This window comes from Bufo bufo, chromosome 5 (assembly GCF_905171765.1).
Source record: "Bufo bufo chromosome 5, aBufBuf1.1, whole genome shotgun sequence".
Classification (NCBI taxonomy): Eukaryota; Metazoa; Chordata; class Amphibia; order Anura; family Bufonidae; genus Bufo; species Bufo bufo.
In genome coordinates this window covers 559,204,572-559,228,925 of record NC_053393.1, presented here as the reverse complement: position 1 = coordinate 559,228,925, position 24,354 = coordinate 559,204,572, and the positions used below count along the sequence as shown (strand labels likewise).

Here is a 24,354-nt window from a genome sequence, read left to right as displayed (position 1 = left end):
CAAGTAGTCACCGATACCGAATACCGATACTTTTTTTAAATGTCATGTGACCGTTTTGGGGGATCTGTGGATCTGTGGATGACGCACTGTCATGTGGGGGATCTGTGGATGGCACTGTTATGGGGGACCTGTGGATGGCACTGTTATGGGGGAATCTGTGGATGGCACTGTTATGGGGATCTGTGGATGGCACTGTTATGGGGGATCTGTGGATGGCACTGTTATGGGGGATCTGTGGATGGCACTGTTATGGGGGATCTGTGGATGGCACTGTTATGGGGGATCTGTGGATGGCGCTGTTAGGGGGATCTGTGGATGGTGCTGTTATGGGGGATCTGTGGATGGCACTGTTATGGGGATCTGTGGATGGCACTGTTATGGGGATCTGTGGATGGCACTGTTATGGGGGATCTGTGGATGGCACTGTTATGGGGGATCTGTGGATGGCACTGTTATGGGGATCTGTGGATGGTGCTGTTATGGGGGATCTGTGGATGGCACTGTTATGGGGGATCTGTGGATGGCACTGTTATGGGGGATCTGTGGATGGCACTGTTATGGGGGATCTGTGGATGGCACTGTTATGGGGGATCTGTGGATGGCACTGTTATGGGGATCTGTGGATGGCACTGTTATGGGGGATCTGTGGATGTCACTGTTATGGGGATCTGTGGATGGTACTGCTATGGGGTGGGATATCTGTGGATGGCATTGTTATGGGGTGGGGGGATCTGAGGATGGCATTGTTATTTGGTGGGGGATCTGTGGATGGAACTGTTATGGGGAGGATCTGTGGATGACACTGCTATATGTCATCCACAGATCCCCCTCATAACAGTGTCCCCCAATACACCGGGCCCCGCCGCTCACCGAAGTATTTATAAACGTAAATCCTTATCCTGTTGTTAAGTTGAACTAACGCTGCCCTCTCCCATGTTCCCCTGTATCCCCCTGTATCCCCACAGCACTTACTTAAGCTTCCATAGCAGGCAGAGCGGACGGCAGCAGTAACGTCACTCACTGACGTCGCGCGTCTGCTCCGCCTGCTTCACTCATAAAGTGGGCGGAGCAGGCGCTCTACGTCAGTGAGTGACGTTACTGCTGCCGTCCGCTCTGCCTGCTATGGAAGCTTAAGTAAGTGCTGTGGGGATACAGGGGGATACAGGGGAACATGGGAGAGGGCAGCGTTAGTTCAACTTAACAACAGGATAAGGATTCACGTTTATAAATACTTCGGTGAGCGGCGGGGCCCGGTGTAAGAGTACAGTGACTGCACCGGGCCCCGCCCATAGTTACGCCCATAGTATTCTATTTATGTATCGGGGCGGGGTATCGGCGGCTGAGTACCGCCGAGAAAACTCGGAATCGGTCCCGATACCGATACTAGTATCGGTATCGGGACAACCCTAGTTCTGATGATGTCACATTACATCATTATCTATGGTAATTACAGGGGATGTGACTGGAGAGGTGAGAGGTTATGATGATGTCACATTACACCATTATCTATGGTAATTACAGGGGATGTGACTGGAGAGGTGAGAGGTTCTGATGATGTCACATTACATCATTATCTATGGTAATTACAGATGATGTGACTGGAGAGGTGAGGGATTCTGATGATGTCACATTACACCATTATCTATGGTAATTACAGGTGGACATGGCTGTAGAAGTGATGGACTCTGGAATGTACATGGTGACATTTATTATTATGTCTTCCATGAACAGGATTACTCCATGGTGAAGAAGACGTCTAGTAATCTGATACATGAGAAGAACAATGAGAAGATCCTAGAAGTCGTCCACAAGATGATGGAGCTGCTGACTGGAGAGGTGACACCGCCGGGAATGCTGGGACATTGTACAGTCACAGCACTGGAGGGGTCTGGGTGATGACGGTGTCATTGTGTTGTCAGGTTCCTATAAGGTGTCAGGATGTCGCTGTCTATTTCTCCATGGAGGAGTGGGAGTATTTAGAAGGACACAAGGGTCTGTACAAGGAGGTCAAGATGGAGGAGGACCAGCCCCTCACATCTCCAGGTAACGGACAGGACTAAATACAAATGTCCTGGAATTCTCTGTCTGTAAAGTCTGAGTCCAGTCTCTGTGTCTCCTGCAGAGAGATCCAGTCAGAGGACAACACCAGAGAGATGTCCGCGTCCTCTCCTTCCACAGGACGGTCAGGTAATGGAGATGTCTCCTCCTCTGTAGGAGGACGCCTTGTTTTATCCAGTACTATTCTAGGTTTATACTGGTTTATACTGGTGTAATGAGCTGGAGATGGCGGGATTACAGCCGACCACAGACGCTCCATGTTCTCTGCTTCTTCCTACAAGTCTCTGGCTATGGAGACCACTGGTGGGAATAAGGAACCAATAGGTTTATGTCCCCGAGAGGAACGAGTCCGGACGCGTCTGGTAGAAGCCGATCTCCTCCACGGAAACCACCTGCAGCATGTCCGGCCGTGCTGAGGATGCATGTGTACAAGGTTATTGGCTGTGAGCCGCCATCTAATATCCAGGTCCAGCCTCTGGGAGACCTGCAGCCATTAGGCTCAGACAATAAATGTTGTCATGATAATTAACCCCTTCAGGACCCTGGGATTTTCAATTTTTGCATTTTCGTTTTTCAGTCCCCGCCTTCCTATAGTCCTAACTTTTTTATTTTTCCATTCATATATCCTTATGAGGGCTTATTTTTTGCGGGACAGGTTGTACATTCTAATGGCACCATTTACGGTTGCATACCATGTAGTAGGGAGCGGGAAAATTTTTCCAAATGGAGTAGAATTGGGGAAAAAAGCAATTCTGATAAAGGTTTTTATTTTATATTTTTCCCCTCACCCATGACGGCACCCAGTGCGACTCAGGACCTCCCATCAGGACAGGAAACCTGAGAAGATAAAAAGGACACACCTCCACCCAACACCAGTTCAGGTTTCCTGTCCTCCGGATGGGAGTTCCTGAGAAGCAGCAGTAATACTGCACGACATACCTCAGAAGAAGAAGCACCAGCGCTGGGGGGGGTCTGTGGCTATGCCGTGGGAAGACCTATCCCTGGGGAGCGGTAGTTCTGTGGCCGTGCCGGAAGCCGCTCCCCACAAGTCTGCCTGCGCCCGCACTCGCTGCCGGTCCTGCGGGGAGCCGCTGTGGCCGTGTTCAGGCGGCTCCCCATGCCGGTTTGCCCAGTTTGAGAATGGCGCCCGCGCGTCTGAGCGCTTATGCGCATGCGCGGGGCCATCTTTCAGGGCTGGCCGATGACGTCGGGGGGCGGGGCTTCTCCCTTGACGCGCAGGACCCGGAAGTGAGGGCCGAGGCGCGTCTTTTAAATCTATAAATGCGGCCGCAGGTGCAGGCAGCCAGCGGAGGCACAGTGTGTTTGTGCTGAAGTAGGATCCAGCTAGCAAGCATGTCGGAGCCTACAGATGGACGCGCTGAACCCCTGGACCCCTTGAGGCCTGCAAGTCCGGTACTGGTCCTAAGGATGGGGAAGGAAAAATTCACATGGTGAGAACGTTCCTTTTTTTTACTAATAAGGTGTTTCTGTCTTAGATCCCAAAGCCTCCAAAAAAGTCGTCTTCCAAGTCAAAACACAAAGAGTGTGCAGATTGTAAGACGACTCTATCTGCATCCTATCAGAAGCCTCTGTGTACGGCATGTATAGACAAACTGGTAGCGGAGCAGTCCCAGACCCTTACAAGATCTATGAGGTCCTTAATTAAAGCATCCTTCAAGACATTCAGTAAAGGCCGTTCCAGATCCCCGGATAAAGCCACAGAATGTGATAGTATGGAAATGGACTCATCCGATAGTGAGGCCAGAGAATCCGGGCAGCTAGATTCCAGTAATTCAGATTCCTCGGACGAGGAATATTCAGGGAAGTCCTTCTTTTCCCCTGAGGATACGCAGCCATTATTAAAAGCGGTCCGAGCAACTATGCAGCTGGAGGACATTAAGCAGACCAGATCAGTTGCGGATCAGGCCTTCCAGGCATTAGGCCCTAAAAAGCATAGGGTTTTTTCTATGCATGAAAGCATGCAGGCGATTATTAAAAAAGAGTGGAAAAATCCTGACAGAAAGTTCTTCATACCTTCCTCTGTTAAAAGAAAATACCCTTATGAAGAAAAAGTGTCCTCAAGTTGGGATAGGGCCCCTACGGTGGATGCGCCAGTCGCCAAAATTGCAAAAAAGTCTGCCCTCCCATTTGATGATTTAGGTTGTCTTTCTGACCCGTTAGATAAAAAAGCGGACATATATCTTAAACGGGCTTGGGAGACATCGGCCGCCTGTCTCAGACCGGCAGTCGCAGCCACCTGGGTTTCCCGGTCGCTGAGACTATGGATTGACCAGCTAGAGTCACATCTTAAAGAAAAAAGACCTAGAGAAGAGCTCCTAGCTTCTCTCCCCACCTTCTCAAAAGCAGCTGATTTTTTAACGGATGCCTCCACTGATGTGATGCGCTTTTCCGCCAGAGCCTCTGCTATGACAAATGCGGCTAGAAGAGCTATTTGGCTTAGATCCTGGAAGGGTGACCAGGGATCTAAGGCCAGACTCTGTGCCCTTCCGTGTGAAGGCGACAGATTATTTGGGTCATCTTTAGATGACATCCTGGAGAAGGCCTCTGACAAAAAAAGGGGGTTTCCTGTCCCTCAGAAGCCCCCCTTTTTTCGTAGGCCCCAGCAGAGCTTTAGAAGGCAGAGGGGCAAGCCCTACGATAGGAAAGAGAGAGATCGATTTCAAAGGAAATCTAGCGGCTTTCTTTTCAAATCCCAGGATAATAAAAAAGATAAGCAGCAATGACGCCGGGCTCCAAGTTGGGGGGAGACTCTCTTCCTTTCTCCCTGCTTGGTCAAAGGTCACCCAAAACAAATGGGTGTTGGGAGGGATAGCAGAGGGGGTCAGATTGGAGTTTCTCTCCTACCCCCCAAATTTCTTCACCCACACTCCAACTCCGAAAGATCCCTTAAAATCCACAGTTTTAGAGGCAGAGGTTCAGTCGTTATTGGACAAAGGAGTCGTTTGTCAAGTTCCCATAAAAGAGGAGGGCAAGGGGTATTACTCCCCACTCTTTCTAGTAAAGAAACCCAATGGGTCCTTTCGAATGATTCTAAATCTAAAACGACTAAACAAATTCCTGAAATACAAAAGATTCCGGATGGAAACGATAAAAACAACTATAGACCTGCTATACAAAGATTGCTGGATGGCAAGTATAGACTTAGAGGATGCTTATTACCACATCCCTATTCATCCCTCCTCCCAAAGGTATTTGAGAACGGCAGTCCAAGTAAAGGGCCAGCTTCTGCACCTGCAATACAGGGCCCTCCCGTTTGGGGTCTCACAAGCCCCGAGAATTTTTACAAAGATTGTGGCGGAGATGGTGGCATTCCTCCGATTGTCCAGGATAGTGTTAGTACCCTATCTGGACGACTTTTTGTTCATAGCCCAGACGAAGGTACAGTTACAGACGGATCTTGTCCTGGTGTGTTCTCTACTGAAAGATCTGGGATGGAAGATCAATCGAGAAAAGTCTTGCCTAACCCCCTCTCAAAATTGTGTATTTTTAGGGATGCAGCTAGATTCCAGGGCTCAGAAAACATTCCTTCCTCAGAAGAAAATAGTTTCAACAAAGAAACATGTTTGGATCCTTTTCCGCTCCTTCCGATGTTCCATCAGGAAGGCGATGGCAGTATTAGGGCACCTGACGGCTACGATTCCCGCAGTGCCGTTTGCTCAGATTCACACAAGATCGTTACAGTGGGATATCTTAAAGAAATGGAATGGTCTTCCACAAACACTAGAGGAAAAATTTCATCTCTCCTCCGGAGCAAGGTATTCCCTCCTATGGTGGACATCCGAGAAGAATCTTTCGGCAGGGATGCCCTGGTCCTTCATAGAACCCATACGGATAACAACAGATGCCAGTCCGTGGGGTTGGGGGGCTCATTCAGATGGGAAATATTGGCAGGGAAGATGGGATCTAAGAACCCGAGCCTGCACATCAAATTACAAGGAACTCAGGGCAGTAGAAAGAGTTCTAAGGGTGGCAGTCCCAGATGTCTTGGACAAAAAACTGGTCTTTTACTCGGACAATTCAACAACAGTGGCCTATATAAATCACCAGGGCGGAACAAAGATACCATCCCTAATCTTCCTCTGCCAGGAAATTTTCAAAATAGCAGAAGACAGGAACCTGCTCCTATCTGCAATACATCTAAAGGGAAAAGAGAACACGGTGGCCGACTTTTTAAGCCGAGTGGAACTCAGCCAGGCAGAGTGGAGTCTGAACGAAGAAGTCTTTTCCCAGATTGTCTTAAGGTTTGGGACTCCAACTATAGACCTCTTCGCTACCCGGAAGAACAGGAAGACAGAGAGGTTCTTCTCTTTAAATCACACAGAGAACCCCACGGCCGTGGACAGTCTGGCCCAGGATTGGAGCCGAGAACGAGGCTATGCCTTCCCACCTATTTCCCTAATTCCTCACGTACTGAAGAAGGTACGGAGGGAGGGAGCCTCTATAATCCTGGTAGCCCCGAAATGGCCCAAAAGGATCTGGTACTCCACCCTGTTAAATCTAGCCAGAAGCCCCCCCTGGATGATCCCTCCAAGGGAGGACCTCCTTCTCCAGGGGCCTGTATGCCACCCCAATCCGGAGATTCTACAATTGGCAGTGTGGAGTTTGACAGGGGCATCTGGTTGAGTAGAGGGCTCTCTAACAAGGTTGTTTCCACCCTTTTAGGCAGTAGGAAAGCTACAACAGCCAGGAAATATAATAGAGTGTGGAATATCTTTGCTTCCTTTCTAGGGTCTAGCCCTGATCCATTTAAACCTCCAGAAATACCTAAAGTTTTAGACTTCTTGCAGGCAGGGTTAGACAAGGGACTCAAAGCCTCCACCCTAAAAGTACAGGTATCCGCCTTGAGCTATTTTTTCGACTATCAGTTAGCAATGCATCCTTGGGTCAAACGTTTTCTTTCTGCCGCAGCCAGAATCCATCCTTCTGTAAGGCCTCTTTCCCCTCCATGGGATTTAAACAGGGTCTTGACAGCCCTAACCGATAAGCCATTTGAGCCCTTGTTAGAGATCCCAATTGACATCCTGTCCATTAAAATGGCTTTTCTACTGGCAATCACCTCTGCTAGGAGGGTCTCGGAGATCCAAGCCTTCTCTGCACATCCACCATATACTGTCATCCAGGACAATCAAGTAGTAATTAGGCCCCTGCCTTCCTTCCTTCCCAAAGTTGTCTCAGATTTTCACAGGAGCCAGGACATTGTGTTGCCTTCCTTTTTTCCTAACCCCTCCAATAGCAGGGAAAAAAGTTTGCATTCCTTGGACGTTAAAAGATGCTTGTTAGTTTACCTGGATGTTACGTCTTCATGGAGGAAAGACGAGAACCTTCTTGTCCAGTTTTTAGGGAAGAATAGGGGTAAAAAAGCATCCTGCGGGGTTATTGCCAGATGGGTAAAGAAGGCCATAACTAGGGCTTACATCTCCTTGGGTCTTTCCCCTCCTTCTGGGTTCGGGGCCCATTCTACTCGGGCAGTGTCTACTTCATGGGCTGAAAGAGCGGATGTGTCCTTAGCTCAGATTTGTAGGGCAGCTACGTGGAGTTCCCCACATACCTTTCTCAGACATTATAGGTTGCAGCTCCATTCTGACGCCTCATTTGGGCAGAAGGTCCTGCAGGCTGTAGCCCCCCCCTAGACTCTACTTATAGTCTATCTCGCACTGGGTGCCGTCATGGGTGAGGGGAAAACAACATTACTTACCGGTAATCGTTTTTCTCGATACCCATGACGGCACCCGATAGTTCCCTCCCCATATATAGATACAGATTCGGATACATTTATAAAAATATATAAAGTATCAGTCAGGTCTATATGAAGTAATATAGATTTAATAAAAAAAAAAAAAAAAAAAAAGAAAGAATAAGAGGGTCTTTAATCCCTTATCACTTCTCTCCGGAGAACAATTTATTTCTTCCACTGGTGTTGGGTGGAGGTGTGTCCTTTTTATCTTCTCAGGTTTCCTGTCCTGATGGGAGGTCCTGAGTCGCACTGGGTGCCGTCATGGGTATCGAGAAAAACGATTACCGGTAAGTAATGTTGTTTTTTACACTGTACACTATGCGGTAAAATTGACCTGTTATCTTCATTCTCCGGGTCAGTACGGTTCCAACGATACCACACTTGAATAATCAAACTTTTGAGGAAAAAAAACATTTTTTTTTTTCATAACCATATTCTGACCCCTAACACAGCTGTGTACGGGGCTGTGTTAGGGCTCATTTTTTGCGGGACAATTGTTCTTTTCAGTGATACCAAGTGTGACTTTTTGATCACTTTTTATTAAAAAATTTATTGGGTAGTTGAAGTGACAAAAAATTGCAAATTGTCTGTTTTAATTTTTTTTCCCACTACGCCATTTGCCGTATGAAATTAATATTGTTATATTTTAATAGTATGGGCATTTTCGCACACGTCGATGCCCATGGTGTTTATTTATTTTATTGGTTAAGTATTTTTATTTTAAGAAAAGGGGGGTGATTTGAACTTTTAGGGTTTTTTATTTTTATTTATAATTTGTAAATAAAAAAATATACTTTTTTTTTTTTTACTTTTTTTTTAAGTCACATTGGGTGACAATAACTGGCAATCATTCGATGGCCCATATTATTCAGTGATGGCTAAGTAGCCATCATTGAAGACTTCAATTGCACTCTATCAATACAAGGCTGCCACCTAGTGGCCTGTATACTGATATACAGTCATGACCGTAAATGTTGGCGCCCCTGAAATTTTTCAAGAAAATGAAGTATTTCTCACAGAAAAGTATTGCAGTAACACATGTTTATTCCCTTTGTGTGTATTGGAAAAAATCCAAATAAAGGAAGGAAAAAAAGCAAATTGGACATAATGTCACCAAACTCCACAGATGGGCCGGACAGAATTATTGGCGCCCTTACCTTAATATTTGGTTGCACACCCTTTGGAAAAACTAACTGAAATCAGTCTCTTCCGATGACCATCAATAAGCCTCTGACTCCTCTCACCGGAGTTTCGGAGCGCTCTTCCTTAGCAGACGGCTCCAGGTCTCTCTAATTGGAAGGGCGCCTTTTCCCAACAGCAATGTTCAGATCTCTCCAGTGTTCAATGGGATTTAGATCTGGACTCGTTGCTGGACACTGCAGAACTCTCCAGCGCTTTGTTGCCATCCATTTCTGGGTGCTTTTTGACGTATGTTTGGGGTCATTGTCCTGCTGGAAGACCCAAGATCTCGGATGCAAACGCAGCTTTCTGACACTGGGCTCTACAGTGCGACCCATCCTCAGATTTCATGATGCCTTGCACACATTCAAGGCGCCCAGTGCCAGAGGCAGCAGGACAACCCCAAAACATCAATGAACCTCCGCCATATTTCACTCTAGGTACTGTGCTCTTTTTTTTGTAGGCCTCGTTCCGTTTTCGGTAAACAGTAGAATGATGTGCTTGACACATTTCATCCATTTTTCTCTTCCGTCCACACCCAGGGAGATTAGATACAGCGCCACGGGTTGCGAACTTCTTGATGATGTTGCGCACTGTGGACAAAAGCAAATCTAGATCTCTGGAGGTTGTTGATATTTTTCCACCATTTTGGTTGTCAAGTCCTCGGACAGTTCTCGTCTCCTCTTTCTGTTGTCCATGCTGAGTGTGGCGCACACAATGCAAAGACTAAGTGAACTTCTTTCCTTTTTATCTGCTTTCATGTGTGATTTTTATATTGCCCCACCTGTTACTTGCCCCGGGTGAGTTTAAAGGAGCATCACAGGCTTGAAACAATCTTATTTATCCACAATTTTGAAAGGGTGCCAATAATTTTGTCCGGCCCATTTTTGGAGTTTGGTGACATTATGTCCAATTTGCATTTTTCCTCCCTTTTTTGGTTTTGTTCCAATAGACACAAAGGGAATAAACAAGTGTATAGCAAAACACGTGTTACTGCAATACTTTTCTGTGAGAAATACTTAAATTTCTTGAAAAATTTCAGGGGTGCCAACATTTACGGCCATGACTGTATACATCTAATGGACTCGGAAGCCGGCTTGGAGCTTCGGTCAATTAGATCGAGGTAACAGGTCCCTGGATTTTAGCCGGGGAATGCTGTTACCGAACCGGAAGTGCGCGACTTCCGGTTCTGGTCTGCGCAGATGCCGTGGTCACATTTGACCACGGCATCTGAAAGGTAAGATGTACGCGATCAGCCTTATGGCTGATCGCATACATGTGCCGCGGGTCTCTGCTATTTAAAATAGCTGAGACCCCGCGGCTAAGGTGCCCGCTACACGCGCGAGCGGGCGCCATGTTTAGGGATCTGACCCATGACAGCTACGTCAGGGGTCCTTAAGGGGTTAAAGGGGTTATTTCAAGAAAAGTATTGCTGTGTAATAGATGTTGCATTTCTTATGAAGTTTTATTGCGATGTACATGCAGTAATAATATTGTTTGTAGTTTTTTGTACATGTTTTAATGTGAATTTAACGATTTGAGAATAAATAGGCTTAATCAGGCTAAGTGATAAGAATGTTTACTAAGTGTGACTTAATATAAGGTAAAACGGACAAATCACATTACATATCGTACTGCTACTTATTAGTGGAGTCCCTGGGGCTGTGTGTGAGGGAGAGGGGCTTAGGAAGAGCTGGCTGCAGCGCACTCCTGGGAGATGCAGGTGCTTGATGGTCACATGGGATGAGCTGCTGCCCACCACAGAGAATGAAGAGACCAGAGCTGCAGAGGAGGGAGTAAAGAAGGATGAAAATAATACTGGAGATCTGCGCTTTTTTTTTTTTTTGCTGTTTTTCAGATGTTGGTATGCACTGCTCCAAATACATTTTTCCAGGACATTCTCCATGACAGCATCACATGTTGGTTGCCCTTCCAGTGTTCTGTAGGGACTAGAATATAGAGACGATAAATGGCTGCTCCCACCATCAGCCTCCAGTGTTCTCTCAGATGCTAGGATCTTGGCTTGGGCTGTATCGGGAGCCTTTCCTTCTCTTGCCTCCCTGATTAGAGGTCCCCTAGCCCATCTGCAGCCCCCTTCTAGACCTTCCTAAAGTAGCCATATGGATGGCCATGTTCTGCTACAGGGACTCTTGCGGTGGAGTTTGGTGTCTGGTATGCCACTTCCCTATTTAGACTCTGTGAAGACCAGTAGCTCAGGAGCAGGAAAAAAAGAGGCGCGCTGTACTGGGATATTCCAAAATGTACTTTTCATTTAAAACAATAAAATAAAAACATTAAACCAGGAGCTACGCGTTTCGATGACTGTCGCCTTCATCAGACTCATGAAGATCTTTATATTCTGGGCCAGGCATCCTCAAACTGCAGCCCTCCAGCTGTTGCAAAACTAGAACTCCCAGCATGCCCGAACAGCCTACAGGTATCGGCCTACAGCAGGGCAATGTGGGAGTGGGAGTTGTAGTTTTACAACAGCTGGAGGGCCGCAGTTTGAGGATGCCTGCTCGGGGCTCTGGCTCTTTTTTGCCTGGACAAGAGATGCGATCCGGCCTCTATCCCGGATACAAGATGAGATACAGTTGGGCATGGAGGTATACAGGTTCTGTATAGAATCCTGCAGCACATTTGCCCTCCGATATTACAGCTGGTCCTATAAATGCTGGATTGGTGATAAATCTGGTGATCTAGAAGGGCCTGACTGGGAAACCCTTGCTGTGTGCGGCGAGCATTATCCTGCTGATGAATTGAAGCCCTGCCATCAGAGGAACACGTGTGGTGGCAGGATGTCCTGCACATATTACTGATCTGCCAGTGTCCTCGTATCACTACTAGGGATGTCTGACTGTCGTATGTGATGGCCCCCAGATCATCACCAGCAGGTGGCAGTGTGTCGCTCCAGAGCAGAGGCAGGACTGATGGAATGAAATATGGGCCTGGCATAACGCATCCCACTTTTTTCCTTTCATCCTAGCCGTCCTTAAGAAGTTAGAATACTAATTACAGTATTCCTTTCTGCCGAATGCACAACTGATTCCCAATCCTGAAGTATTTATCTCTGGAAGACCCGATACCTCTTCCACTAAGACAAGATCCTCTTATTTCTCCAGAAGCTGAAATCCTGAAAGCTTGTATTCTGAGAGAGAAAAACTTGACTGAATCACAAGGCAGTTACTTCGCTAGTTTACAGGAAAGTTTGGAAGAGATTTTGTTTCTGGTACAAATAGGAACCTTTTGATTTTCTTTTTTTTTTTGCCTAAAATCTAATATTTTGGATTTTTCAAGGAGGGGTATGATAACAGCCTTACAACCAGTGACCTAAATATACAGATTTTATCCTTGAGTTGTTTACCTTGCAGAGCATAGATGGACCAAGAGCTTCATTAAAACTATATCCCAGATCAGACCATCCCCTCTTGGAACATAACTTTAGTCCTAAATGATCTCTGTGATTTTACCCTCGAACCTCTTGAGGAGTTGAGTTTGAGATTCTTGTCCCTAAAATGTTTTTCTCTGGTTGATATTTCCTTGCCCCGTAGGGTAGGGGAATTACAGGCTATTTTCAGTAGGGTACCCTACCTCATAAATTTTGATAACAAGATCTTCCTAAAACTAGACTAAGCCTTTCTCCCTAAAATTGCCTTTCCTTTTCAGCTTAGGCAGGAGATTGTTTTGCTATCCTTCTATTCATCCTCTAAGAAGGATCACAGAACGGTGAGTCCACAACTTAGGTGTCCAAAGATCAGCGATGAGATATTTAGATGCCACAAGATCTAAATGTAAGACAGTAATTGAAATATCAGCGGCTCACCAGGAAGGCTTTTCACGAATAGGCGCTCTCTCTCCAAGGGCTACACCCTAAGCCCAATTGTATAGCGTTATGAAAATGTAATCAAGGAATTGGAGGGCACTCAGGATATATAGTCCAATAGTGTTCTAAAAATAAAGATAGATTTATTCTAAAAGTAAATACAAATATATAAAAATCGCACTCTAGACTTGTGTATATATACACCAACTTGCAAAAGGACGCAATATATACATTCTGATCAACACGTCCCAATTTCAGTATTTTTTTTTCTTAGGGATCCGTATTCTGCATATTTGTCTGTTTGCTGAGATGGTTAAATGCGTTGTTACGCTATAGCTATATCTATGCAGATCACCGATCCCTACCAACCTATTGAAATGCCGGTAATATTAGAAATTTCTATGAAGACAAATGCTGCAAGAAAAAACTAATGCTGTAAAAAATGTGACAAAAAAAGGCAAAAGGCAAAAAAAAAATCTATCCTGTAGTTGTCAGTATGAGACATTGATAGTTCATACACTGTCCAGTAAGTGTGTAGGTTCTTGCTGACTCCAGCGCTGTTATAGATGTAGGGTCCTGTGTAATTGGTTAATGACACAATCAGTCAGTAAATGTTATTATGTTGCCAAATACACTCTCCTGTATTACCCTTTCTTGTCAAGTTTCCGCACTGGCTCATCTACCCATCCGTAGATCTTGGGTCTATGCTGCTGGCGTGAAGATGTATCGCAGCTTCCGCTGAAAAGATGCGCTCTGTCCGGCTAGAATAGTTGTGCTGTATCGGCGTACATTGTGGCTTCCCACGTGGTGTAAATAAAGGCCGGTTCCTCTTCGGTTGCTCCCCTTATATATACTTAGGTGGAGATATTGGTGCCGGCTTACTGGAAAGGAATTGTATTCACATATACAGTTGCAAGAAAAAGTATGTGAACCCTTTGGAATGATATGGATTTCTGCACAAATTGGTCATAAAATGTGATCTGATCTTCATCTAAGTCACAACAATAGACAATCACAGTCGGCTTAAACTAATAACACACAAAGAGTTAAATGTTTCCATGTTTTTATTGAACACACCATGTAAACATTCACAGTGCAGGTGGAAAAAGTATGTGAACCCCTAGACTAATGACATCTCCAAGAGCTAATTGGAGTGAGGTGTCAGCCAACTGGAGTCCAATCAATGAGATGAGATCGGAGGTGTTGGTTACAGCTGCCCTGCCCTATAAAAACGTAAGCAGTACATTGGACGTACAAAAAGAACATTGATAAAACGTATAGCGGAACATGTTAATAATATCAGAAAAGGATTTGAAAACCCCTCAGTTTCCCAACACTACAAACAATATCATAATACAGATCCAAGTACACTCCAGCTTGTAGCTTTGGAAAAGATTAGAAAACCATGGCGAGGTGGACACCACGTTGCAAATATGTCCAGGGCAGAATCTAAAAAGGTTTTTGAATTTGACACATGAATTCCTACTGGTCTCAATGCGGAGATGGAACTGTTTGGGTTTCTATAAGTCAGGGTTGGTTGTCAGTGGGGGATGGGAAATCGATGCCAGGCTGTTTACCAGCGCCTCGATCTCGCTGACTGCCATCCCCATACTACTATCAGTACTTTTTGTCCCATCAATATTATGTATTACGGCAATTCAAGAACAAGCAATTTAATATTGGTCTGAAATATAATGTTCATTCTTTCATTTTTATATATTTTTTCATGTAATTTTTTCTTTTATGCATATACACTCTATCGTGTGCATTTTAATAAGGACACACTACAGAATTATATACTATTTCTCATTTTAAAATAATTTTACAAGAAGACGCATGGATAACGCTATAGCGTTTCTATTCTATTTCTTATTATTTCATTATGTTCATTTATCTTTTCGCATCATTTTTCCATTTTTAGTATTTTTCAATGATGAATGATGACAAAAGTTATATATATATAGAAGTCAGTGAGACTCCATACCATCCTTAACATGAACTGAGTGGAAAATCCACTCAAAAGGATAGTCATCTTTTTATATATTTGTATTTACTTTTAGAGTAAATCTATCTTTATTTTTATAACACTATTGGGCTAAATATCCTTATAATTTCCAGAGACCTGAGTGCCCTCCAATTCTTTGATAATAAGATCTGAATCTCTTAATACAGTTCTCAGGAAGGAACAAGCGGAAGGTCTCAACGGCTTTGGCAATGTACCTGAAGTCTGCAATTCAATAATCCTTTAATTCCTAAGGAGTTCCTTGTCTAGATAGAATTGAAGGGATTATCCAAAGCTGTAAAAGCCCATTCCCTCAGTGCGCAGGCCCCTGACGCAGACAATACTTACCTGGTCTCCGATGCCTGTGTGCTCCTGAATCCATCCATGGCCTTTGCTGCATCTCCCCATCGTGCAGATCACAACATCCGGCGACTGGGGGTGCAGCCAATAGCAGGCCGTGACGGTGACCTGCTCCATCCTGGTGTAGTATCTCAGAAAACACTGGAAGGAGATGGTGAGAGGATCCTTGTAACCTCTCTGTGTTTCTATCTCCATGTGGTGCTGTCATGTCAGACTCCTGGGAAACCAGTTACCAATAGGACTAATTCATGCTTTTAAATTTAATTTGTGGGACGACCCCTTTAAGGATCTTTTGTAGTCATGTAAAACATTCCACACAACTTGTTTGACTGTCCTGAAATATACAATATTTGCTTCATAGGATAAAGATCTGGGCAATATTGCCTCAGAGACAGATGTGAGGGGTGATGACCAGTGTAAGGAGAACATTCCTACAGAGACAGATGTGAGGGGTGATGACCAGTGTAAAGAGGAGATTCCTACAGATAAGAGTCCAGGTGAGTAGTAACCACTAAATGAAGCAGAGACGAGTCTGTAACCGTAATGACCCTGAACTGGACTTCACCTATACCAGGTACTTGGTGTCCCCCAGTACTCAGATACCCCCAGGACTTACAGTAGGACCAAACTGTGTAACAGCCGGACCGTCCCATGAAGAATAATACAAAGCACATATCACAGCACTAGCAGGTAGACCAGGATGGGGATGGTAACCAGATGTTGGAACAAACAGATGATGGGGGTTATATGGTGAGCGGATGATTGAACAGACAATAAGTGACCCTGACCCAAGCATTCTCTTAATCTTTCCCTAGATCTGTCCTTAGACGCTGACCCCAATACCATCATAGACATCACTGTCCCTCACTGTCTCTACAGACATTCCTGTGGAAAATCCTAATCTGTAAAACTGACCCTAAAACAGACAACAGGAGGACACTAAGACCCAACCCAAACTGAGCAGAGCTGAACTAGAATCAAGAAGGCAGGACAGACTGAAACATGGAACACCCCCCCCCCCCCCCCAACCACACACACAGACTACAAGAATCAGAGGTAAAGACTGGACTGATCATAAGAACAAAACTACACTGATGAGGAAAACTAGGAGAGATACTAGAAAATAAAAGGATTACTGGATTAAAAAGCACAAAGCTTACACTATAACCAGCAGCCCCCTGCAGAAACTAGGAATATTTACAGCGAGGCTAACCAGTCAGGAGCTCCTCTCCAAACAAGGTGAGCTACAGAAGAGAGGTCGGCTGAGCAAGAGATCAGCTACTGTATAATACATAGCAACTGCCCCAAACATACTAGTAGACAGGAGAAGATGAAACCATAGGAGTGTTCCCGCTGATCCTAGCCCATTACACTAAGGTGGTAACGACTCCCTCAGGTCTGCGCTGTGACTCTCCAGGACTTGCTCAGTAATATCAGGGTGACAGGTCTCTTCCATGAATCTCCTGGACGTGTCCTGGTGTCCCTCTGTGCAGCATTTCACAGGCCTCATGTCACATACACTCTGGACTGCACTGGATTCTGGTGTCCAAATTACGAATGTACAAGGTGTCAACATATGTGTTGTCCATACAGGCCCCGGGTACCTTCTGGCTTAATCTGAAAAATTGTGAGAATTGGGCTGCCATACTTCTAATAGGGGGTAGGTTTCCTGGCCCTCCTGACACCTCTGTTGCATACAATGACTTATTGTTATGATGCTGGAGTCAATTATTTAATTTTTCAGTTGGCTTCTTCTTTCCTAAGGTTATTTTTTCCTTCAACAACTGGTGTATAGTCCGTTCAGGTTCTCACTTGAGTTGATCAAAATAGATTAAACTTGATGAACCTGTGTCCTCTCTTAAGGCAATGTTACTATGAGTTTCTCACACTGGTTCCTTTGCCATGGTTGTTTTCTGAGATATACTGTAACACAAACTGGTCCCACATCACAGCATCAGTATTGGTTATGGACTTGGCCCCTTCTTATTCCTTCTGCTGTAACATTGCCATCAATTGTTGTATGCTGTTCATGGACTGGGGCAGCATCTCCTCCTCCTGACGCCGGGCAAATAATATTTTTTGCAGTATTCTGTTAGATCACAGATGCCCAACTTGCCCCCCTCCAACTGTTGCAAAACTACAACTCCCAGCATGCCTGGACAGCCTGCAGCTATTAGGGAATGCTGGGAGTTGTAGCTTTGCAACAGCTGGAGGGCCGCAGATTGAGCCTCCCTGTATTAGATGATTGATTTCTAGGATGTGAGAAACCTGTGCATATGATTGCCTGACTCTTGCCTGTTGTAACAGCTCTGTTCTTCTTGCCTGACCCTTCTATGTACTTAGGGCCATTCTGCTTTTAGGTGTGAGGTCACATGACACAATTGGACAGCCCTCTTGTCAGTTATGAATTTTGATAGATGCCTTCAATTTGTAAAAGATTATATTAAAAATTATTTTAAAAAATGTTTTGTTTTTGGTAGATGACTGTACTGGGCCCTTGGAGAAACATCTCATATCTACATATTATAATGCAGATGATCCATGTGCCATATCAGATACATATGAAGAGCGTGCCATTATCCCAGATGTACCCTCAGACCTTCACAGCAAAAATTTATCATCTCATACTTTAAAACAGTTCCGATCTTCTAATTCATCACATACTCTTCCTCAGAATGAAACTCACAGAAGAGGTTCTGGAACCCAAAGAAGAGCTCAGAAAAAGCCATATTCATGCTCAGAATGTGGCAAATGTTTTACTTGGAAATCAGGCCTTTTTCAACATCAAAGACATCACACAGGGGAGAAGCTGTATTCATGTTCAGACTGTGGGAAATGTTTTACTATCAAATCACATCTTGAAAACCATCAGAGAATTCACACAGGAGAGAAGCCGTTTTCATGTTCAGAATGTGGAAAATGCTTTAATCGGCAATCAGCTGTTGTTCAACATCAGAGAATTCACACAGGAGAGAAGAGATATTCATGTTCAGAATGTGGGAAATATTTTACTCACAAATCAAATCTTGAGAGGCATCAAATAATTCACACAGGAGAGAAGCTGTATTCATGTTCAGAATGTGGGAAATGTTTCACTCGGAAAACATCACTTGAGAGCCATCAGAGAATTCACACAGGGGAGCTGTATTTATGTTCAGTATGTGGTAAATGTTTTACTAAGAAATCATCTCTTGAGACCCATCAGAGAATTCACACAGGGGAGAAACCATATTCATGTTCAGAATGTGGGAGATGTTTCACTCAGAAATCGCCACTTGAGAGCCATCAGAGAATTCACACAGGGGAGAAACCATATTCATGTTCAGTATGTGGGAAATGTTTTACTAAGAAATCATATCTTGTTCAACATCAGAGAATTCACACAGGAGAAAAGCCGTTTTCATGTTCAGAATGTGGCAAATGTTTTACTCACAAATCATATCTTGTTCAACATCGGAGAATTCACACAGGAGAGAAGCTGTATTCATGTTCTGAATGTGGCAAATGTTTTACTCGGAAATCGTCTCTTGTTCAACATCAGAGAATTCACACAGGGGACAAGCAATTCTAAATCCTTCCTGTAAAATATGCCATGAATTTCCTTTTTTTTTTTTTTTTTTGCTATCATTTATAGCGAGAAGACTCTGCTTTGTTTATAAAAATATTGCATATATATTGAAGCAGCAATTAAAGGAAAATATCAGTATGTTCAGAAGTGTAGTTACAGTTGTTATAATTGTAGATCTTAAAGGGGTTGTACAAGAATGAGGGGGTTTGGCAAACTCTCCCACTTTACTGGATCTGTAAAGGGAAGATTACTTATCTGCTTCTTGGCGCTGGCTTTCCGCTCCTTCTCTTCCAAGCCTGCAATGCTCGGCTGGGCTCATCTGGTTTGACATTGCCACAGCAAACACTGGCCGTGGCGGAGACTAGATCTCCTTGTGTCACGTGACTATTTACCATGACGTAAGGAAAACTAGTAACCATAATCATCCATGAATTATATAATACTATACATTAAGCCCGTTACAATAACAGGTGCTAGAACAGTAGTGCATAAACATTAGTAGAAACAGTCTATATTAAATGGCAAGGGAACTTGACCAGACTGGTGGCCGCGGCTGAAACTGCTGGCTGTAGCTGAGACTGCTGGCACTGACTGATGGTTGAGATGGCTGGCACTGACTGGTGGCTGACACTGCAGGCACTTTGACTGATGGCTGTGGCTGTACGACTGGCACTGACTGCTGGTGCTGAGACTGCTGGTAGCGACTGCTAGGTCAGACTACTGACAGGGGCTCATCTCTATATGGTTGATTGTGCTGTGATTGGCGAACAGAAATGGCGGCTGGTACTGACGAATAGAAATGGTGGCGCTCCAACCTGCTTGCCGGCGCGCAGGTGTGGGCGGTGCAGGCAACATGTTGAGCGCCGTGTCCCTATTAGTCGGCACGCTGGTGTAAGCGGTGCGGGGGTGTGTTATTATTAGGAATAAATCAAGGCAACTGGACTTACTGTAGATTTCTTGAAAACGTTTCACTCGTTCTTTCAACGAGCTTTCTCAATTCTGAGTGACTGTACAAGAATTCTCTGGGAATAAATATGTAACTGAATCAACATCTGGTAATTATACCGAGCATGGGGTCAGATGTCATTATACCCAGCATAGGGTCAAAGGTTCAGTTACATATTTATTCCCAGAGAATTCTTGTACAGTCACTCAGAATTGAGAAAGCTTGTTGGAAGAACGAGTGAAACGTTTTCAAGAAATCTACAGTGAGTCCAGTTGCCTTATTTATTCTTTACAGATATAGCATGACCTGGATAAATGAGAACCTTCACAGACACGTTATTATTAGGGTTTTTCCTGCAGAATAGAAATCTTTTGCTAGAGGTAGTTGTGCATTGTGTGTGTGTGTGTGTGTGTGTGTGTATATACACTCACCTAAATAATTATTAGGAACACCATACTAATACGGTGTTGGACCCCCTTTTGCCTTCAGAACTGCCTTAATTCTACGTGGCATTGATTCAACAAGGTGCTGATAGCATTCTTTAGAAATGTTGGCCCATATTGATAGGATAGCATCTTGCAGTTGATGGAGATTTGAGGGATGCACATCCAGGGCACGAAGCTCCCGTTCCACCACATCCCAAAGATGCTCTATTGGGTTGAGATCTGGTGACTGTGGGGCCATTTTAGTCCAGTGAACTCATTGTCATGTTCAAGAAACCAATTTGAAATTATTCGAGCTTTCTGACATGGTGCATTATCCTGCTGGAAGTAGCCATCAGAGGATGGATACATGTTCTCATTCTGTTTACGCCAAATTCGGACTCTACCATTTGAATGTCTCAACAGAAATCGAGACTCATCAGACCAGGCAACATTTTTCCAGTCTTCAACAGTCCAATTTTGGTGAGCTCGTGCAAATTGTAGCCTCTTTTTCCTATTTGTAGTGGAGATGAGTGGTACCCGGTGGGGTCTTCTGCTGTTGTAGCCCATCCGCCTCAAGGTTGTGCGTGTTGTGGCTTCACAAATGCTTTGCTGCATACCTCGGTTGTAACGAGTGTTTATTTCAGTCAACGTTGCTCTTCTATCAGCTTGAATCAGTCGGCCCATTCTCCTCTGACCTCTAGCATCCACAAGGCATTTTTGCCCACAGGACTGCCGCATACTGGATGTTTTTCCCTTTTCACACCATTCTTTGTAAACCCTAGAAATGGTTGTGCGTAAAAATCCCAGTAACTGAGCAGATTGTGAAATACTCAGACCGGCCCGTCTGGCACCAACAACCATGCCACGCTCAAAATTGCTTAAATCACCTTTCCTTCCCATTCTGACATTCAGTTTGGAGTTCAGGAGATTGTCTTGACCAGGACCACCCCCCTAAATGCATTGAAGCAACTGCCATGTGATTGGTTGACTAGATAATTGCATTAATGAGAAATAGAACAGGTGTTCCTAATAATTCTTTAGGTGAGTGTATATTACTCTTTTTATGAGGCAAGGTAACCAAAAAATGGCTGTTCTGGCAGTTTTTATTTATTTTTTTTTTTTACAATGTTCACCTGACAGTAGATATTGTGATATTTTTATAGAGCAGGTCGTAACGATGCGGCGATACCTAATAAGTCTATATATTTTTTTTTTTTATTGAACAATATATATATTTTTTTAAATCATGTTTTTGTTTTTCCATTTCTGAAAGCCATATTTTTTATTTTTTGGGGATTGTCTTAGGTAGGTGTGACAAACCACCTGCCAATCCCGTCGTACTATGCCACAGTTGCCATACAGGTCTCGTCCACTAGAGACTTCTAGAGGCGAATCCACTGTGAGCACCATAGACATTTAAGATTGGTTGGTGTGTCCATATATGATACAATCGGAAAAATAACGGTAAAATTATCGATTTCACACTGGAAATCAGATTAATTTGCTGCCACCACTCTTCGTATTGAATCGGGGCGAAGAGACCCCAGCTAGCTAATCCTAAAGGGAAGAAACGGTTATTTGCAACCTAGCTAACCAATTAACAATTTATAAAAATAAGACAATGCGGTAGTATGTCTCCTCTGAGGACAGAGTTCTTAGCATAAACCAGATAATCAAGTAACAAGGGCAAAACTGGAACGATGCAATCATTAGTTTTATTCTAAAAACTATACACAAAAAATATATACATTAAAACTGACAGATAAATCTACCTGCCAGTGGAACAGATCGGTTGGATGGAAATAGGTAAGAGATGGAAGGGAATAGAATGTCTGTAAGTTCAGAATCACCGTGGTAGTGTCCAGTAAAAGGCAAAGTGTTTGTAAGGAATAATCCAAGATGGCGGGGTGCCCGTATCCAGCGGGTGGTCGTGATGTTAGTCGACATCAGATGGTAGATGAAGGTCCCAGGACCTGAGTGTGTCACTGTTTTTACCCCCTCTGAAGCGGGGAGTGGTTATGACATGTACAGGTCCAGCCTTGTGTAATTGGAGCAGGGGCAGTCCTTTGCCCTATAGGGAGAAAATCTGGCAGAATCTTTGCTTTGCCCGTTTCTCTGTACCCGTAACTCCAATCAAGAAATAGATATTTATAATCAGTACAATTTTACACATCATCTGATACCAAATATGACTGGACGACAATACAGTGTGCCTGAGAACCTTTATATCTCAGAGCGGGAATCTCTGATTTGCCCGCGGGTTTCCTGGAAGATGGGTTATAATGATCTGAACAATTCCTGTTTCCCTATTATGAAATATGGGAAAATATGAGATCTATGGAATGGAGGGTGACTGCAAGGTCACCTTTCTCCCTGTATCATCCAGCTGTCTGAGACAGATCTGTCCTTTTTTCTTTTGAAGCTCTCTGGTTTGGCTTAGGCCTCATGCACACGACCGTTGTTGTGTTCCGTTCCGCAAAATGGGGTTCTGTTGTTCCGTGATCCGTTTCCGTTTTTGTTTCCGTGTGTCTTCCTTTATTTTTGGAGGATCACCAGACATGAAGGAAAGTAAAAAAAAATCTAAGACCGGTTTGCCATGCAAATGATAGGAAAAAAGCGGAAGCGGATGACAATCTTGTGTGCCTCCGTGTTTTTTAGCGGTCCCATTGACTTGAATGGGTCCGTGAACCGTTTTCCGCGAAAATAATAGGACAGGTTATTTTTTTTGACGTACTGGAACCACGGATCACGGACACGGATGACAAACGGTGCATTAGCCGAGTTTTCAACGGACCCATTGAAAGTCAATGGGTCCGCAGAAAATCACAAAAAAGTCACAACGGACACGGAATAAAACAACGGTCGTGTGCATGAGGCCTTAAGGTGTGAGGATTACTGCTGGGGTTGGAGCTGCTCCGACTACAGAAAGGGAGTTTTTATGAGGTTCTGTCAGGAGAATACCAGATTGATGGGTACTTAACCTGGCATGGGGGCAGGAAGAGTCTTTGGCAAGGAGGTGCTAATTGTACCTGTTCTGCCTCTCCAGTCTAAGCATTATAATGTGATCTCTGAACTTACAGTTCTGCTGAGATGGCGATAACCATAATCTTAGGTGAATTGGCTGACAGTGACTCGATCCAATCGACACCTTGTAGATCGTGAAGAAGTTTATTCCAAACTGTGCAGATCATACACCGATGAACAGATGGATAGGTCAAAAAATCATGCTGTGAGCAGCTAACAGAGCAAGTAGCTGAGATGAGGGGTGAAGCCAGAATGAAGAAGAGGGGAGGAGACAAGAGAGAGAGCAGAAGCTAGGGGAAGAGAGAAGGGACACACATAATGGAAAGGCAAATCATGCATGTGTAACATGATACTCCCCTTCGAAATCTATGATTTCTAATAACATTTATAACAATAATCACCTTGTTCAAGTCCATGAAAAATGTATGTTTTTCTACTGGAACACCTGCAACAAAAAGAAGAAAGGAACATAAACAAGAAAACATTACTTCAAGAAAAGCTCTTGAAGTAGATAGTTCCTTAAGTCCATCTTCAGGGGGGAAGGGAGCAACAGCACCAGTCCTTCTTACCTCCCTTTCTATCAACCTGGTGTGAGGAGTTCTTTACAAATGTGCCACTTACGACACTCTTGATTTGTGCCATCCTTGTTTGCAAAGTGATGAGCGATGTGAATAAGACGTGCAGTCGCTCGTACAGCCGAAGACCACTTAGAAAACCGCTCAAATTGACGAGATTTCAGTTTTACCTTTGCTTCCACAGAGGTGTTAAGTGTAACTGCAATGGTCTTGATTTCCTTATCAGAGTCCGGCTGGACAAGTTCAAATATACACCCTGTACAGAATTATTAGGCAAATGAGTATTTTGACCACATCATCCTCTTTATGCATGTTGTCTTACTCCAAGCTGTATAGGCTCGAAAGCCTACTACCAATTAAGCATATTAGGTGATGTGCATCTCTGTAATGAGAAGGGGTGTGGTCTAATGACATCAACACCCTATATGAGGTGTACATAATTATTAGGCAACTTCCTTTCCTTTGGCAAAATGGGTCAAAAGAAGGACTTGACAGGCTCAGAAAAGTCAAAAATAGTGAGATATCTTGCAGAGGGATGCAGCACTCTTAAAATTGCAAAGCTTCTGAAGCGTGATCATCGAACAATCAAGCTTTTCATTCAAAATAGTCAACAGGGTCGCAAGAAGCGTGTGGAAAAAC

At 44.2% G+C, this 24,354-nt stretch overlaps 1 protein-coding gene across 11 annotated transcripts in view; it reads left to right on the top strand.

The window, feature by feature from the left end:
* Window positions 1-24,354, top strand: part of LOC121000837 (gastrula zinc finger protein XlCGF26.1-like) — an 800,859-nt gene that overhangs the window by 5,551 nt on the left and 770,954 nt on the right. For 7 of the 11 annotated variants that reach the window (XM_040431536.1, XM_040431535.1, XM_040431539.1 and 4 more), the window contains 4 exons: window positions 1,732-1,836; window positions 1,920-2,043; window positions 2,123-2,187; window positions 15,539-15,674. In XM_040431536.1, the coding sequence (XP_040287470.1) occupies window positions 1,732-1,836; window positions 1,920-2,043; window positions 2,123-2,187; window positions 15,539-15,674 (430 nt within the window). Of the gene's footprint in view, window positions 1-1,731; window positions 1,837-1,919; window positions 2,044-2,122; window positions 2,188-15,538; window positions 15,675-17,657; window positions 18,831-24,354 lie in introns of those variants that run through there. The other 4 variants (XM_040431544.1, XM_040431543.1, XM_040431542.1 and 1 more) reach the window with 4 other exon arrangements.